Source organism: Lycium barbarum, chromosome 11 (genome assembly GCF_019175385.1).
Source record: "Lycium barbarum isolate Lr01 chromosome 11, ASM1917538v2, whole genome shotgun sequence".
Taxonomy (NCBI): domain Eukaryota; kingdom Viridiplantae; phylum Streptophyta; class Magnoliopsida; order Solanales; family Solanaceae; genus Lycium; species Lycium barbarum.
The window spans coordinates 71,571,906-71,588,671 of NC_083347.1; the positions used below are offsets into that span (position 1 = coordinate 71,571,906).

General features: G+C 36.4%; 1 protein-coding gene across 3 annotated transcripts; it reads right to left on the reverse strand.

Annotated features, from left to right (window-relative positions):
* Window positions 1-7,356: 7,356 nt before the first annotated feature.
* LOC132617761 (uncharacterized) lies at window positions 7,357-13,553 on the reverse strand. 3 transcript variants are annotated; one of them, XM_060332834.1, is made up of 7 exons: window positions 13,244-13,551; window positions 12,687-12,821; window positions 10,033-10,122; window positions 9,664-9,890; window positions 8,825-8,872; window positions 8,455-8,638; window positions 7,357-7,795 (listed from the first exon to the last, which is right to left on the reverse strand). In XM_060332834.1, the coding sequence occupies exons 1-6, from the start codon at window positions 13,314-13,316 to the stop codon at window positions 8,456-8,458; spliced, it is 756 nt and encodes a 251-aa protein (XP_060188817.1). In that variant the 5' UTR covers window positions 13,317-13,551; the 3' UTR covers window positions 7,357-7,795; window position 8,455. The 3 variants fall into 3 exon arrangements, with proteins under 3 accessions (XP_060188817.1, XP_060188815.1, XP_060188818.1); XM_060332832.1 differs by having other exon boundaries at window positions 7,357-7,777; window positions 13,244-13,549; XM_060332835.1 differs by lacking the exon at window positions 10,033-10,122 and having other exon boundaries at window positions 7,357-7,777; window positions 13,244-13,553.
* Window positions 13,554-16,766: the final 3,213 nt, after the last annotated feature.

Consider the following 16,766-nt stretch of genomic DNA (forward strand, 5'->3'; position numbering starts at 1 on the left):
TGTAGATACTTCGAAAGGCTTAATTGTGTCAGGTTTCACCCCAAATTGACCAGCAATATAAGAAGTAACTTATGACGATGTAGAGACGGGATCAATCAATGCATATACATCATGAGAAAATACCAATAATATACCTGTGACAACATCAGGGAAGGACTCTAGATCCTGTCGCCCCGCCAGAGCATAAATACGGTGCTGAGGACCACTAGAACTGGGCGCTCCCCCTCTATCTCTACCACGACTAACTGGTGTCTGTGAGCCTTGCCCCAAAGGGCGTATAGATGATGAATACCCAGTTGCTGACCCTGTGGCCTGAACCGTACCTCTACTACCTTTCGAGGGGCAGTCACGCACCATATGGCCTGGCTGACCGCAGGCATAACAAGCATCTGAACCTAATCAGCACTGACCCCAATGTAGCTTCCAGCACTGAGAACATTGTGGTAGAGGTAGTCTCGCCTGGCTCGAGTCACCCCTGTACTGGAAACCCGAAGCTCTGAAACTCTGACTCGGTCCGGAGTGAATAGGTCTATCAAATCTCTAGCCCGCAAACCGTGGAGACGCACTAGTCATGGAATGGCCTGAATTCCTAGAATACTGCTGCCTTTGCCCTCCTCTGAACTCACTAGTCGGACCCGAAGATCTATCCCTCTTACTATAACCCCTATCATGCTTATGCTCACTTTTATGTTATTGTTTTCGTTCCTCCAAATTCTAGGCATGTACCTGAATGCGAGAAATGTCCATACCATCCTGAAGTGCGGCAGTCAAGCACTTATCCATCAAGTGTGGTCCTAAGCCACTCACAAACAGATGAACACGGTCTCCCATATCCGTTACCATGGCCGGAGCATACCTAGCCAAAGAATTGAAGCGGAGGCAATACTCTAGAGCACTCATGTTTCCTTGTCTAAGATTCAGGAACTTGTCAGCTCTAGCTCGTCGAACCTCGGGTGGCAAGTAGTGTCGGAGGAAAGCATCTACAAACTCCTGCCATATCGGTGGAGGTGCATTGACTCCTCTAGAAGACATCCAAACCGTGTACCAATGAACCGCAATATCCCGTAATCTATACGAGGCCAACTCTACCGACTCGACATCCGAAGCATGCATTAACCAAAGTGTTCTCAACATTCCATCAATAAAGCTTTGAGGGTCCTCATCCGGTTTTGACCCAAAGAATTCTGGAGGGTTCAAACTGATAAAATCACGGGCTCTAGCACTGACACTCTATCACTATGATCGGTACCTTGCTGTTGGGCCTAAGCGGTGATTAACTGAGTCGAATAGCCTCTTTCACTTCTTGGTCTGAGGCATCTGTTGGAGGAACTGGGGGTGTCGGAGCTGGGGCTGAGACTCCCTCATGCTCCTCTGAAACAGTCAATAATTGATAGGACCGAGATGGAACCTCATTCTGGGACTCACCCTCCTCTATACCTGTCAGTTGTACCCGCTCGGTTCTCCTACCTACCACTGTCTTGCCCTTTTGGGCTGCTGTAGCTTTTGTCTTTACAGGCATCGCTGAAAACATAACACACGATTAAGAAAAAGAGAAATTCTTATATCATGGCACTATCGCACGATCTATGAGGAAAAGAAGGTCATTCATTCCTAAATGCCCGCAGCCTCCTATTTATAAGTGTGGCGCGCAACACACCCATAAACAAGACTCTACTGGACACGGCTCATAAACACACCCTAGGACGAACTGCTCTGATCACGACCCAACCGGAGGGCCATAACGGGCACCCGAAACTAACTTACCGAGCACCCCTCATCATACCTTCAAAATCATATCTAGGTGAGCCACATGGCTAACTCGCAATTCCTATGCATCAACAATACAAATTTCATCGGGCTAAGGCACTTTTATAACAACATCATCATCTATGCCCATCTATAAACATAAGCCGACAAGGCTATCAAAATGATATACAAAATATGAGCCGACAAGGCTGAGTGACATCTAGCTATACACAACTGTCTACGCACCTCTAGTAAGAGTATATAACATCATAAAGATGGGACAGGGCCCCGCTATTCCCATATAAATACACAAAAGAATAGTACCAACGGCTGCAGCTCCGAATCAAATGGAGCTCATCTAAACAATCTCTGATGAAGCAGCCTAAGGGTTGAGCCTGTCTCCTTATCCACCTGCGGGCATGAACGCAGCATCTACAAACAAAAGGACGTCAGTACGAACAATGTACTGAGTATGTAAGGCATAAGTAATAACATGATAAAAACATGAAGGGTGACATAAGATAGAAGAGCCACTTATACCTCTTAAGATGCTACATCACACTTACTTACCCCTTTCTCTAAAGAAAACCTTCCATACATATACATATACATACATATATAAATAGCATCATCATAACATACCCGGCCTTTTCAGGACTCGGTCTGTAACGTACCTAGCCACAATAGGACTCGGTGTTATTCGTACCCAACTGATCAGTGGTGTGTGCGCGCAATTGATATCATACCCGTCCATATAGTCTCGGTGTCACAACATAGATTTATATATATACAAATAGGATTACATAAGTAAAAGCAACATCATCATCATCATCATTATCACTATATCTTTCCTTAAAGGATCAACTATCATTAGGATGGGATCAATGATATCATGAGAGTATCAAGAACTATGATTTTTAGCCCTTTTAGGAATGGAGTCATCATGGAAGACATTAGGAATTTCACGTATAGGTACACAACAGTGTAATCATGCCTTAAGAAAGAAGGGTTAGCCTTACATACTTTTATATCTTTTTAACTACTTAACGTTCTCCTCTAAAACCCGAGAAATCTACATTCAATAGGGTCCATACCAAGGTTAGGTCTCAAAGACACTCTTTAAGTCCAAACTAGTATAATTAGCGAGCTAGCGAAAATTGGGTGGCATTTCCCCTATTTGATATACTTCAACCTAATTCCAATACAACCTCCAATTAACAATGACATTATCAACAATACCACAATTAAGAGGCTTCATTCAAATTAGGCTCCATTCAATCCCCAAAACTCCTTTTCATAACCACTTATAATAATAACTTCAATACAACCCCATATACACTTGTATATAACACTTCCTCAACATCATTATTACCACCCACAACAAGATTATACTCATAACATGCCAAGAATTATAATTCAAGTTAATTTATAACTCAAAAATAGCCTCAAACTTATACTTGAACTCTCTTTTCATTTTTCTTTCTTCAACCAAATGGTACAACAATCAAACAACCTTAACTATATGCAAGAGATGTAAAAACTTACCTATCACAAGAACAAACCTCGGATCAACTTACTCCACTAGAGTGAAGTCTCCCACATCAACACCCAAGGAAATCTTGAGCTTCACAAACCCTAGTAAGCTTTTTAGCACTTGAATCTCTTAATCCTCTTGGGTTCAGCATGGATTAGTTTATAGATTTGGGGAGAGGGCTTTGGAGAGCTCTAGGATTTTATTTGGGGAAATAATGAACCCAAATGAGGTAAAACGAAATATATAAAACGTCAGTTAAAATCCCGTCGGCCATTTTAACGTCCACTTTGACGGATCATCAAACTTCCTACGGTCCGTCAAATGGACCGTCAAATAGCACAGCCAAACAGGTCTCACTGTGACCGTTTCACGGTGGTGGCTCCACCATATGATGGGCCGTCAAACACCCTACGGTCCGTCAAATTGTCCGTCAAACTGCCCCTTTCCGATAAGTTGCTCCCTTCCATTCGTTTGACTTTCAATCCTTATGGAACCTTCTTAGCACTTGTGTAAAACTTTGTTAACCATCTAAGGGCCCTATAGCTCCCCCTCAAGGCATTACTATACAGGGTATAACTCGATTGATGTGAAATCTTCCCATAACATAACTCATATTCCATTTCCTTCGACGAACTTAATTCCACCGATTCATGTGACTCCAAAACCTTAAGGTTCGCGCTTAAAGTTATCAAATACCCTTCTTAACCTTATAAGGACTTCATGTCCACTTTAGGCTTGTGTTAGTCCACTGATAATTCAAACGACTCGAAATTTCCAAGATGTAACACCCCTAATCTCCAACCTTCTAAAAAACCCTCTCCAACAATATCTAATCAACTCCTAAGAAAAAATTAAGAATCAAAAGAGAAGATCAAGTGTTTAAAGGTTCTAAAGTGATAATGGAAGCTTGTTTCTCCTCTTGATAGTGGTTTTTGAGGATACTTCAAGGTGAAGCACTCTTGGAATTGACGTGTTCTTGAGTTTTGAGGTAAGATTCTAACTTAACTCCATGTTTATGAGTTTATATGATAGTTATGCTAGGTTTTGAGGGAAAGGAGTTGGAGGGAAGGTTCAAAACATGAACTTAAGTTTATGTTGAGATGTAATCTAACTTGAGTCATGTTGTAAATATGTTTTTAAACTAAAACCTTATTGTAAGGATAGTAGTTGGTGTTGAGATTGTATTGAGGATATTATACTTGCTATAATTGGAAGAAGAAAGCATATAAATGTTGTATACAAAGTGTATATTGGGTTGTTTTGATGTAAATCTTGGGGTGAGTAGAGATGTGACATTAAAGAGACTTATATGAGGTTGTTGTTGTGTTGTTGGCTGCTAGGTGTACTGTAGTGACTAAGGGGATTGGAATACTAGCCCGACAGTTTCCTTGTGGGATTTTGTTGATGACTTGAGGTATATGGAGGCTAACTTCCATCTTTTGGCATGATCCTTATGAACGAAACGTAAACATAATGCTACTCCATAATGATTCTATTCTTAGTAGTTAGGGATTGTCCATCTTGATTCATGTTCTAGTGATGTTGTTCAGTACGTCTTTCTTCATATTCAGTATGATTCATAGAGTCACCAGTTGGTGAAAATGCTATCTCATCACGATATTCGGAGGTATAACGACCTTACATCACTCTGATAGATTCAAGGTGTACTCTTATCATATTCATGCATTGCATTATATATATATATATATATATATATATATATATATATATAGACCTAAGCGTTATATACGCGTATATTATGTATTATCTATATGAGGTATGGGGAAGGTGACGGCGTTATATACGCACTATCACCTGATCAGCTGGTCACATGATGATGATGCCCACAGAGGTCGATATGATACGATGGGATGCCCACAGAGGCTTGACAGACGTTATATACGCATATATGTATGACCAGGCGTTATATACGCATATATGTATACATGCACAGTATTTATGCATATCATTGGCCCTCAGAGGCAGTTCAGTCATACATATTGCATTCTTTTTATCCTGTGTACTTATATGTCTCTTTCATGTTACTTTCATGCCTTACATACTCAGTACTTTGTCCGTACTGACGTCCCTCTTCTGGGGGCGCTGAGTTTCATGCCCACAGGTCAGGTAGACAGGTTGACGATCCGCCCCTATAGGTTGTTGTTCAGCTGATATTGGAGCACTCCCCTTGTTTCGTAGTTGCTGTTGTGTTTTAGTACGTATACTTTTGTGTACATATAGGTATGGCGGGGCCCTTTCCCGACCTTATTATGTCATATACTCTAGTAGAGGCTTGTAGACAGTTATGGTATAGTTAGACGTTGTATGGCCCCCCTCGGCCTACATTTTTGTTGTATAGTCATCCATGAGGCCTTGTCGGCTTGTACATTTTGTCTAGCATGGATATAGTATGTCTTTTCGGACTCATCCATTTTCAGCATATTTCTCATATGATCTAGCAGATTTCTATCTGATGACCCTCGTGGCCCACCCTTGTTTATGATTATGATATGAAAGCATGATTAGCGATGCTCAGCAGGTAGGGCTCGAGTGCCTGTCATGGCCCTCCGGTTTGGGTCGTGACAGTCATAGTTGTTCCTGCAAAATCGAGTGGTGCTGCCAAACCTACTCTGTTCCAGGGTACCAAGCCAGCGTTCCGATTTACAACATCATCCCTTGATTAAGGTTCAACTGAGTGTTTCGTTCATGTCTGCCATGATAGTGATTTCTCTTGCAAACAGATTAAAGCAAGTTCAAAAGGTTGACAATAGGTCAAAACAATACTACAATTGTCCTGTCACCACGGTGGACGCCAAATTATTTACCCCTAAATCTATTATTTAGTATAACAATTGAATTTGTATAATTGGTTCAAGAACACGCAAATTAAGATGACCAAGTACAGATATACTTGATGCTAAATTGCCACATTAGAGTAATCGAAGTACTTATCAAATGCACAAAAGAAATAACGAAGCACAGTAAAGCAAGTAAATCTTATTGAGGTGTCTCCAGAGTGGTTGTCTGGCAACGTCATCGGAAGGCTATAACTAAGTGAGCTTGAGAGCTTAGTTATAGAGCTTCAGAACAATAGGGCGAAGTGATGAAAATCAAATGGGATATAAGTGAGGGGAAGGGATGCTTTTATAGATTAGCCCTAAATAACGTAATTCTTGATTCTCACCCTTCATAATGATCTCTTCCTGCACATTTCAACAGTTACGTGCAAAACTACGAAACTGCCAAAGTTGATCCCGAGTTCCTCGAGATTGGTTGTAATTTGGACTTATCTTGCGTGGTGGTTCCGAATCCTCAGCGGGTAAAATCAACCTTGCCACTCGTGCTCAAGAGTTGAGACCAGCATTGCCCTTGCTGAATCATGCTTGATCTGGCCTCCATTTTCCATGCGTCACCTTCGGTTGGTCCAACTATTAAGTCTACCTTTTTACCCCATACAAAATCATCAATGGATAGGATCAAGGAGAAACTAAGGTGTTGAATTAAGGAGGGATTGTAAGGTAAGAAATTTAGGTAAGACAGATCCATTTTTATGTTGTTTAATCCTTTAATGGGTATACCGGATACCTCTTGATTGCTAGCGTGCTGTAAGATGCAATGCATCATTAACATGTTTTTGTCCTGTCATTTATCTGCGCTTCTTTTGTCCTTGTGAACAACTCAAATCACAAAAACTCACTGCCATACAAGCGATGAACCAAAAACAAAGATTTCATATCTATCAAAATTTCAAACAGCTCCGGATACTATCATGTAAAACAAATAAAGAAAGATCAAAATTTAAGTTCTTACTCTATTTTGGATAAAATTGGCCTTACGGAGAAGCTACAAGTGTTTCTTTTCAATTCAAGCATAGCGAAATAGGCTCATTTGAACCATTATAGATCAAGATACGTGCTTCTGTGTCCAAAGTCTCCAGATGCTAATGTATTCACCAATTTCAAGCAAGACTAGACCGGCTTAAATATGCAATACTAAGGAATTGTAAATTTTTGGAATTAACATTGAAGCAAGATTAGTCCAAAGTCTCCATCAGACCTGAAGCAAACAGTGAGAAGTGAGGTGTCCAAATTATGATCATTAAAAAGTACCAAACATATAAGAATTTAGTACTATAATAATTGAATCCCAATAAACATAACAAACATCAGACTACAATATACAGAAATGTGGATATAAATCCAATTCTTAAGTTGAGACTCAAAGAACTCTCCACGTGTCGTCTGGCTGACAGTCGTTATAGTTTGAAGCTCACACTTCTCTGAAGTGCATGGCTTCCCGGATGAAGCAATAACCCCGTTTAGCATTGATTCATTGCTTTAAGCACCGAAATCTTAGCTTTTAATGACACAGCAAGCAGAGCTACAATTCAGATAGCCAAACTCCCATCCTCTATTTGTCCAACAGAACAAAAATCACAATAGAGTGACATTTTCCTTGCTAATTGTCCACCATCGGAAAATCCAATACCGCCAAAGGCTGAAATAATGCACATGTCTAGAAAGATATAAATAAACCATTGAGCTCAGTTCAAGGGAAAGAGCTACTAGCTTTAAAGTCCTAGATCAAACCATATTCCCCAGGATTGCCCGATCAATTGGAGTAATATAAGCTAGCGTACTTCCAGAGAATTTTGGCTTTGAGTTAGAATATAGATGAATCCAGAAACAACAGAAATCAGAATGAAAGTCTATCCCATGTCAAAACATCATTCAGTTTTAATAGAGCAAAATATGACACATTCCTGCAAATATTTATATTTGGCCAACATAATGGTCTCAAAAGAGGCCAACATAATGGTCTCAAAAGAGGCTGTAGATGCAGTGAAAAGGTTTATCTTTATTTCATAAGTCAAAACACTGATTTTAAGTTAGGAAGCATTTCCAACAATAAAGAAGTAGTCGAATAAAAAGAAGGATGACATATTCACTATCATTTTCAATTGGTCAAATTATTTGGACCCAAATGAACTGGATTTCAAAATACAAATGAAGTACGTTTTCATAAGCAAAAATCATGAACAGATCATCTGATTCTGGTGCACTCAAAGGTATGAACTAGTTTGCTTTTCATGTTTTCTATCAATTCTATAGAGAAAATTAAATTGCCTATTACAAAAATAAATTTTACTGAAGCTGATTTAACGAGCAGCTGACCTTAGCTTAAACTCTTCAAAACTTTGCATTTAAGAATAGATGATGCCTCTTGCCAAGAAGATACGGGCAAAGACCACCAACTCCCCAGAATTCCAACAAGAATAAACTCCTGATCTTTTAGTTCAACCTTAGCCAGAGAGAGGAACAGATAATCTGCAACTTCAACTTTCTTGGCGTATAACAACTGCAGGAAAAAGTTTAAGAGGAGAAGGCACCAGTATCAGTAAGTCATATTCGAAAAGAAAATGAGCATATGTTTTCTAACTGATAGGTGCCACGTTGTATTTCACGATGTGCTATACTATCCACTGCATGAATGTAAATAATTGGCTGTTTTGACTACAGTGAGGAGCTAAATAATGAAACTAACCTTGAACTTATAGATGAATGGTTGTTGGCGAACTGCTTGATGTCGCAACTGAAATATTTTACACCAAATGTGAGTAAACGACGTCAGATATCCCTCTCTTGAATGAGACGATGCTATATGCACACCAAAATAGGAACTCCATTCACTATTTTTATGGAATAGACAGAGCAGATATATAACAGGAAACATTTTAATTAATTCAACCACAAAATGAAGGACTTGGATATAGTGTAAAGAACTAGGGGTGTCTGATGGGCGGGTTGGGCTGAAATTGGGCCCATCAAAATGGGTTGGGCTAACACTGGCCCAAAAGTTACTTGGGTTGAAACGGATTGGGCTAAAAATGGGCTGGGTCATGACCCGTCCAACTTGACCTAGTTTTTTTGACGGGTCTATTTTCTAGGAAAACATTTTTCGGGAAAAATGTTTTTAATGGAAACATATTTTCGCGGAAATTACTTTGTGGAAAAAAATTTTGCGGAAACATTTTTTGTGGAATATTTTCAAAAAAAATGTTTTTCATGGAATATATTTTCCGCAAATTTCAAACACACCGCAAACTTATGAGATACATGATACAAGAAAAGTGAATACATAGAAAAAAAATAAAGTAAATCTCAAGCAATAAACTCAAATTAAAGTAAATCTAAAAATGGGCTAGAATTGGGCTAGTATTGGGCTAAGTTGGAAATCACTTTAATATGGGTTATGTTGAGTTCGGCTAAAATCAGCCCAATAAGAAAATATCTTTACCCCAACCCATAAATTTTGGGTGGGTTGGGCGGGCCATCAACTTTTGGGCCATTTTGACACCCCTATAAAGAACGAATGGTCCTTACCTGTTCGACAAGGACATACACTGACAAAGGGCTTGGCTTTGTTGTAAGAAGAATAAGAGTGACTTTAGCTGTAATAATCATTGGATGGCCCCAGTTCATCAACACAGTAATGACAAGCAAGAGAGGAACCACTAATTTCCTTAAAGACATAAAGAGAGATCTACGATCTTCAGAATTTGAATCACTGAACAAGCCCAGATGATGGTCATCCAATAGACCATCAAAACCTAGAATACCATTAGAGAAGAGTAAATATCCGCATAAAATTAATTAAAGCACACTTTCTTAGGCAGAATAAGATGCTGCATTTGAAAGGAGATAAAATTATAGTATGTATACTTCAAATTCTCATAACCATGAACTTCTCACCATCAGAAGAATATGAAATGTGTGGAGAAAGCTTAGTATATCCAAGCAAAGCTGACAAACCTAGTGTACTCCATAAAGTGTAATTACACCCTACAAGTATACCAACAATGAAACAAAGATCTTCATTAACAAATTATGAGTCATGAGTGTTTGGTAAGGCTAACTAACAATATAGAACAAAAAATACTAGCAATGTTTTGTATCTTTAATTGCACAACTTAATAACCAAAAAAACAAATACGGATCTTTGGTTTCATCCTCGATATTGAGATATGCCATAAGACCAATAAGTTGATGAAAAAATTGAACTTCAAACATTTTTTTTATGATTTAACCATTTCTTTGTCTACTTGAATATACCAACAAAGATTTAGAATACTAATAAATCACAAAGCGGGGACGAAACGTATAACTTGTACAAATCTTTCCATTTTCCAAGTTGATCCAATACATTTTCGTAGAGCTATTTACTCAATTGTGGACATTTCTGGAACACCTCAAAAGGGGAATTATACTCTGTAACTATCAATTCCAACCTACTCAATGATGTAAAAGGATGGAGATAAGCTCATTAAGTTATGCCCTCAAATCAGAATCAACTAAATCTTTTATCAATAGGATGGGTGCAACTAAAACAACAAATTTTAATTAGCAAAACATTAGCAAACACTTGATTTACATAATATATCAATTCCATTTTTGTAATGTGAAAGAAAAGGAAAAAACATGGGCCAATAAAAACGTAGATCTTCAGTGATTGACGAAGATAAACATTTCCAGTGTTTTCCAACTGATAAACTATAAAAGAACCAGGACATATACCAATACTTCTAAGTGAGTCTTATTAACATGGATCTTAAACTATATCTGGTTAGAACAAAAAAGGAGGGAAAGTAAATGTAGATGTCCAACAAGTTAATGTTTTCAATACATTCAGAGTTGCAGGGAAAGAAACAGTCCGTCATTTCTCTTTACTTTCCTTCATACCATAAAATCATGACCGGCCGGACCCGCTTAAGTTTGGCAGGTGAATGACCCACTTATTTTAATAACTTATCCCGTTTTGATCCGCCAAATTCAGCCCATTTAAAAACTGGGCAGATATGCCGCCCAAATTGACCATGAGAAATTGTCGAAATATTTTTAAGAAGACATTTTTTTATTTGAAATATTATAAATAGCCATAATAACTAGAAAAAAGGTTTTACCAGGTACTTAAACAAATTATAAGAAAACAAAAAAAGAATTTAAAACTTAGTAAGAGTTAAGCGAATTGGGTTATGACCAAGTTTTTAGCCCATTTCAGCAGCCCAAGTAACTTTTGTCGACCCATCCATTTATTAACTCAACCTATTTTGACCCACCCAAATTCAGCCCAACCCGCCCATTTGACACCTTAAAATAACTATTCATCGACTACTATATCAGAGGAATGGAAGTGATCCAAAAAGAGAGTTACAATGCCGTACTTAGTAGGCGTTTGGCCATAGAATTTGGGAGCCCAATTTCAAATTTTGATTTGAAATCAGCATTTTTTTTAATAAAATCTACACAGAACTTCAACTTCAATTTCAAATCCCAAATTCTCCAAAAAGTAGGATTTCAAATTCCAAGTTGTGATTTCAATTTTTTTTAAAAGTAGAACTTGACCCATAAGTTTATATTTTGTATAAAAAGACCCATGATTTTAAATTTTGCAAAAAATGACCCATGCTCGACGTAAAGAAATTGTGCATACCATGTGGAAGGGTTATATTAAAAAATAGGTGGTTACTACTATCATTGAATTTTTGGACTAGTGGACCTTTGTAAATTATGTGTATTTGAAAGTTTGTAATAGCATGTAATTGCAAGGATTTATTTATAAAAAGAACATGGAGATATGTGATTTATTAATGCGGCGCCTCAGATATTTACCTTGTCTATGAATTTTCTCATCTAGTAAGATCGATATAAGAGTTGGGGAAGTTTTGATAGTTTTCACAACTTGTGAGTTTTCATATTTATGAAAAAAAAAAATACCACATAAGAAATTCAAATTGCATGTCCAAACAAAATTTCAGCTTCAAATCAACCTAATTTCAAATCGTTGATCATGTCCAAACAGGCCCTATAATACACCACTTGGGGGCAGGTAACACTTCCTAATGCAACAATACAACATACCCAGTGTAATCCCACAAGTGGGGTCTGGGTAGGGTAGTGTGTATGCAGACTTTACCCCTACCTGGGGAGGTAGAGAGGTTGCTTTCGATAGACTCTAGGCTCAAGGAAAAATATTTCAAAGCAGTTCAGGAAAATAAATAACGGAAGTGAATAAACCACGGAAAAATATTAAAGAAAGAATGACAAAGCATTCTGAAAAAAGAAACAGTTACTACAACCAAAAAATACGATAATCGAAGTACAAGAAGCAACATATGGTAATTGAAATCGACGAACAAGAAACTACAAGAGTAATACTACGACTACTAATATGGAAGAATACGGGAGACAACACGAGACTACTTACTAGTCTTCTATCCTAATATGTGACCTCCATAACCTCCTATCTAAGGTTATGTCTTCAGCAGCTAACACTTCCTAATAAACTTTGTAAACAGAATCATCACAACTTTAACAAGATGCACACAAAGAGACTATCCAAAACTTACCTGAATTGTAAACTTTTCTAAAGTAATGGTGGAATGTCTCAAAATTAGATCCCCCGTTGAACTTTGTCACCCTACTATACACCTGAGGCTTTAGACACTTCATCAAGGTCTTCAAAGGTGCAAACTTTCCATCAACTGCAACAAATTTTTGAAGAGAAAAAAAAAAAAAAAAAACAGGTATCTGAATTTGCTACACCAATAAAAGGGATTCAAAAACTAAAAAGAGAGGAAAAAGAAAAAGATTCATCAAACTAGAAATAGCAGGATAAGAGTGATTAAGAAATAAACTACCTCTCCCTTTTCTTTTACTTGTCATACTTTGCTTATCGAGAGTCGATTCACTAATCTTTGGAGCTAAATTAAATTCGATCAATTCAATATTTTAAAATTAAAATTTTAAATGTTCAAAAGTTTTACAAAAAAGTATTACAAGTTGCAATTCTTCTCATATTAATATGATAGAAAAATACAATTTTAAAATATTGGTCAAAGTAAGAAGCAAAACGTGACAAGTAAAAGTGAACTGTGGTAGTAATTTAAGAGAAATGGGAACATACATGGATTTGTGGAACGAGAGAGATGCAAGTATGGAGAAGTTCCAAATAGCTGTACATATCTTACGGCATACATTCTAGAATTGTAATAATCACTACTTCAAGCTTATGAAAAATATTGAAGCTGGATCGACGGTCGGAATACAAATTAAACTACTGTAGCAACATTTGGAAGCCGCAACTGAGACGTCGTCGTTTTACATGCAGTAAAGTACCTGCCCCGTTTGCACACCCTTCAGAAAACTAGTATATGGAGAGAGAGATAATAGAAATCCCAAGAATACATTGTCAAAATTCTTTCTAATTCTGTTCACACGTAAATGTGAACATGTATATTTTTTAATACAAATAACTCGAACATACATAGAACATGATTCAAAACAAATAAAAATACATTATAATTAAGAGAATATATGTTTAATAATCACTCAATTTAAATTATGAAAAACATCTGTATTTATGTTTTACTTGCATATTTTTAAATTTTTGCTTATTCTTTTCTTTCCTTCAACATTTTTGGTTTTATATAAAAGAGAGTAGCATTTCTATCTTTATTAAAATTAATGCAGATATGTAGAGCATAAACTTAATAAGTTTTTGGTGTTCAGTTATATTAATAATAATTAGTGAAGTGATTGTTATAAAATGTACGGTTATTTTGATTGAATAATTATTATTTTTAGTATTCCGTATAATTAGTATTTAATTTTCTTCTCTTTTATCTCAAATTCAAATTTCTTTATCTTTTTATATTATTACCCTGATTTTTTTTATTGTTTCATCATTTTGTTCAAAATTCAGAGTTATTGCATTATTCATTATGTAGTTTTGTTACATTAACGTGTGAGTTTTTATTAGCTTATTTTTGGTCTGAAAAAAGAAAAATTGAAAAAACAAAATAAGTAATTTGACTTTTGAAAGTACATCTTAACTACAGCTAACTTTATATAGATAACATAAATATGGTTGTTAGCTTATCATGGAACTTAATATTCTTGCGTATTATTCCCCTTTTAATATAATATATATATATATATATATATATATATATATATTATAAGAGTCGGTTTCAACATGGCTACTTATAAGTCAATAAAATCCCAAGTGAGGGCATTTTAGACTTCTAACAATATCATCTAATCTACGTGTCTTTCAACCTACATTCCAACTACGCCACTCTTGACCTTTCCATGTGACGGTAATCCCTATCTGTTTTAAAACTAAGGGGTAGTTTGGTACGTAGAAAAAATTATCCCGAGATTATAATTTTTAGACTAATTTATCTTATCTTTTGGGACTAATTTATCCTATCTAGGGGATAGGATAAAATAACCCAGGATTAATGGGATAAGATGGGATATCTCATCTTTAAGTTTGGGGTGCATTTTAAACTTTGTTTGATACAAGGTATAAAATTTATCCCAGGATAAATTTATACCTTCTACCAAACAAGGTACAAAGTCGGTTTCAACATGACTACTTATAAGTCAATAAAATCCCAAGTGAGGGCATTTTAGACTTCTAACAATATTATCTAATCTACGTGTCTTTCAACTAAGCCAGTTAACCGGTTTGAACCGGACCGGACCAGTAACCGGTTAACAACCGGTCGGTTTCCGGTTCAAAAACCGGAACCGGCCACCAGTTCCGGTTTAACCGGTTCCGGTTTACCGGTTAAATAACCGAAACCGAACCGGTCCTGTTCAAAAGTGCCAAAACCTCTTTTTTTTGTTTTTTGTATATTATATATATATTATAGTATTTATTAGTATATTGTAGGTATATTTACCTATGTTATATTTATTTATAAGTAAGGTTTATATATTAACTGACTAACAGCAATACAGGCAACATATACATATATATATATATATATATATATATATATAATTAAGTTATATGGTTAAGTTATACTACATATACCTAAAATATACTAAAAATATACTTATATATATCAATAACTGACTTGCCTTGCATTTCTTCCACCATGCTAAGACGTCCAGCTCATCTAGTTCCTTGATATCCACATTTGGCTGCATCAAATAAAAGTGATATTCATCAAAGTTTGCATTACAAGAAGGAGTTGGATATGAATATAAAACTTTTAAACTCGACAAGCCATTTTTGCTACTTTGAGAAGTAGTAGGGCGTGGAACAACGGGTGTAGCATGTTCTTCCAAATTAGAATAATGAGTAAAAACTTTTCTAAACTCGTCATCAATAGCGGTTTCGGCTTCAGCTAAAGATGGTTGAACTCCCTCTTCAATTTCTAAAAATGTATAAATTTGACCAACCAATGCTTTAGTATAAGACACTTTTAAATAAGGATTTAAAAGAGAACCCAATATAAATAAAGTTGGAATGGGAAAAAAATACTTCTTAAATTTTGTTGTCATATAAAAAATAGCCACTTGATAACCGGGTTTATATTTATACTCTTGTAAAATAAACGGTTAACCGGTTCTGGTTCCGGTTTTACCGGTCCGGTTACCGGTTTGAACCGGTAAAAAGGAGCCGGTTGACGGGCTTACTTTCAACCTACATTCCAACTACACCACTCTTGACCTTTCCATGTGACGGTAATCCCTATCTGTTTTAAAACTAAGGGGTCGTTTGGTACGTAGAAAAAATTATCCCCGGATTATAATTTTTGGACTAATTTATCCCATCTTTTGGGACTAATTTATCCTATCTAGGAGATGGGATAAAATAATCCCAGGATTAATGAGATAAGATGGGATATGATGGGATATCTCATCTTTAAGTTTGAGATGCATTTTATACTTTGTTTGATACAAGGTATAAAATTATCCCAGGATAAATTTATACCTTCTACCAAACAAGGTACAAAATTAATCCCGCAGTTAGTGCTGGGATATTCCAGCTAATACCGTGTACCAAACGACCCCTAAATACTTTCATAAGTTTGCTCAATTGTGGATTTGGGTAAAATTGGATTCTTCGTATCTAGATTTGTCATGTTATTTTCCCCTTCTTATCAAGAATCATTCACCTTCTTACTCATTCATAGCATTCTCTAAGAGATCGGTGGGCTCTTCTTTTCCTTATCTTAGATATTTGAATTTATATAAAATATTGTCTGCATGCAAGCTTCAATTTTGTCTGAAACCAGTCATAGGCCTATGGTTGTAACACTAGACTAGATTTGAAGTGCTTAATTGCAAGATGCATTGACTTTTTCTTTCCCTATTTTCAATTATTTGTGTTTGATTGTTGTAACTCCGCAAGTGCCTCACTGTTGCCTTTTTTCCTATTTATATAGAACTAGTGAATTTAGCCACGTTTCGCGCGGTCATAAGAAATAATAATAAATTGATGTTTTTTCTTTTCTGAAAATGTAGTTGGGATAGAAGATTTTACATAATTTCTTATGTATACATACAGCTAATTTTATAAGTGAGTTTATCACCAATGTATTACTTCTCAGTGACACCGATATAGATCAAGCGGAATACATATGGTTACAGGCTGATTATGAGGTCATGCAAATATCCCTTTTCTTAGC

Bases quoted from the DNA above. Each gene is read 5' to 3' on its own strand.
- LOC132617761 (XM_060332834.1), bottom strand. From the start codon at position 13,316: ATGTATGCCGTAAGATATGTACAGCTATTTGGAACTTCTCCATACTTG. The intron at 12,822-13,243 runs GTATGTTCCCAT...AATTTGTTGCAG, and splicing joins CTCTCGTTCCACAAATCCAT to TTGATGGAAAGTTTGCACCT. The intron at 8,639-8,824 runs GTTAGTTTCATT...TTTTTCCTGCAG, and splicing joins CATTCATCTATAAGTTCAAG to TTGTTATACGCCAAGAAAGT.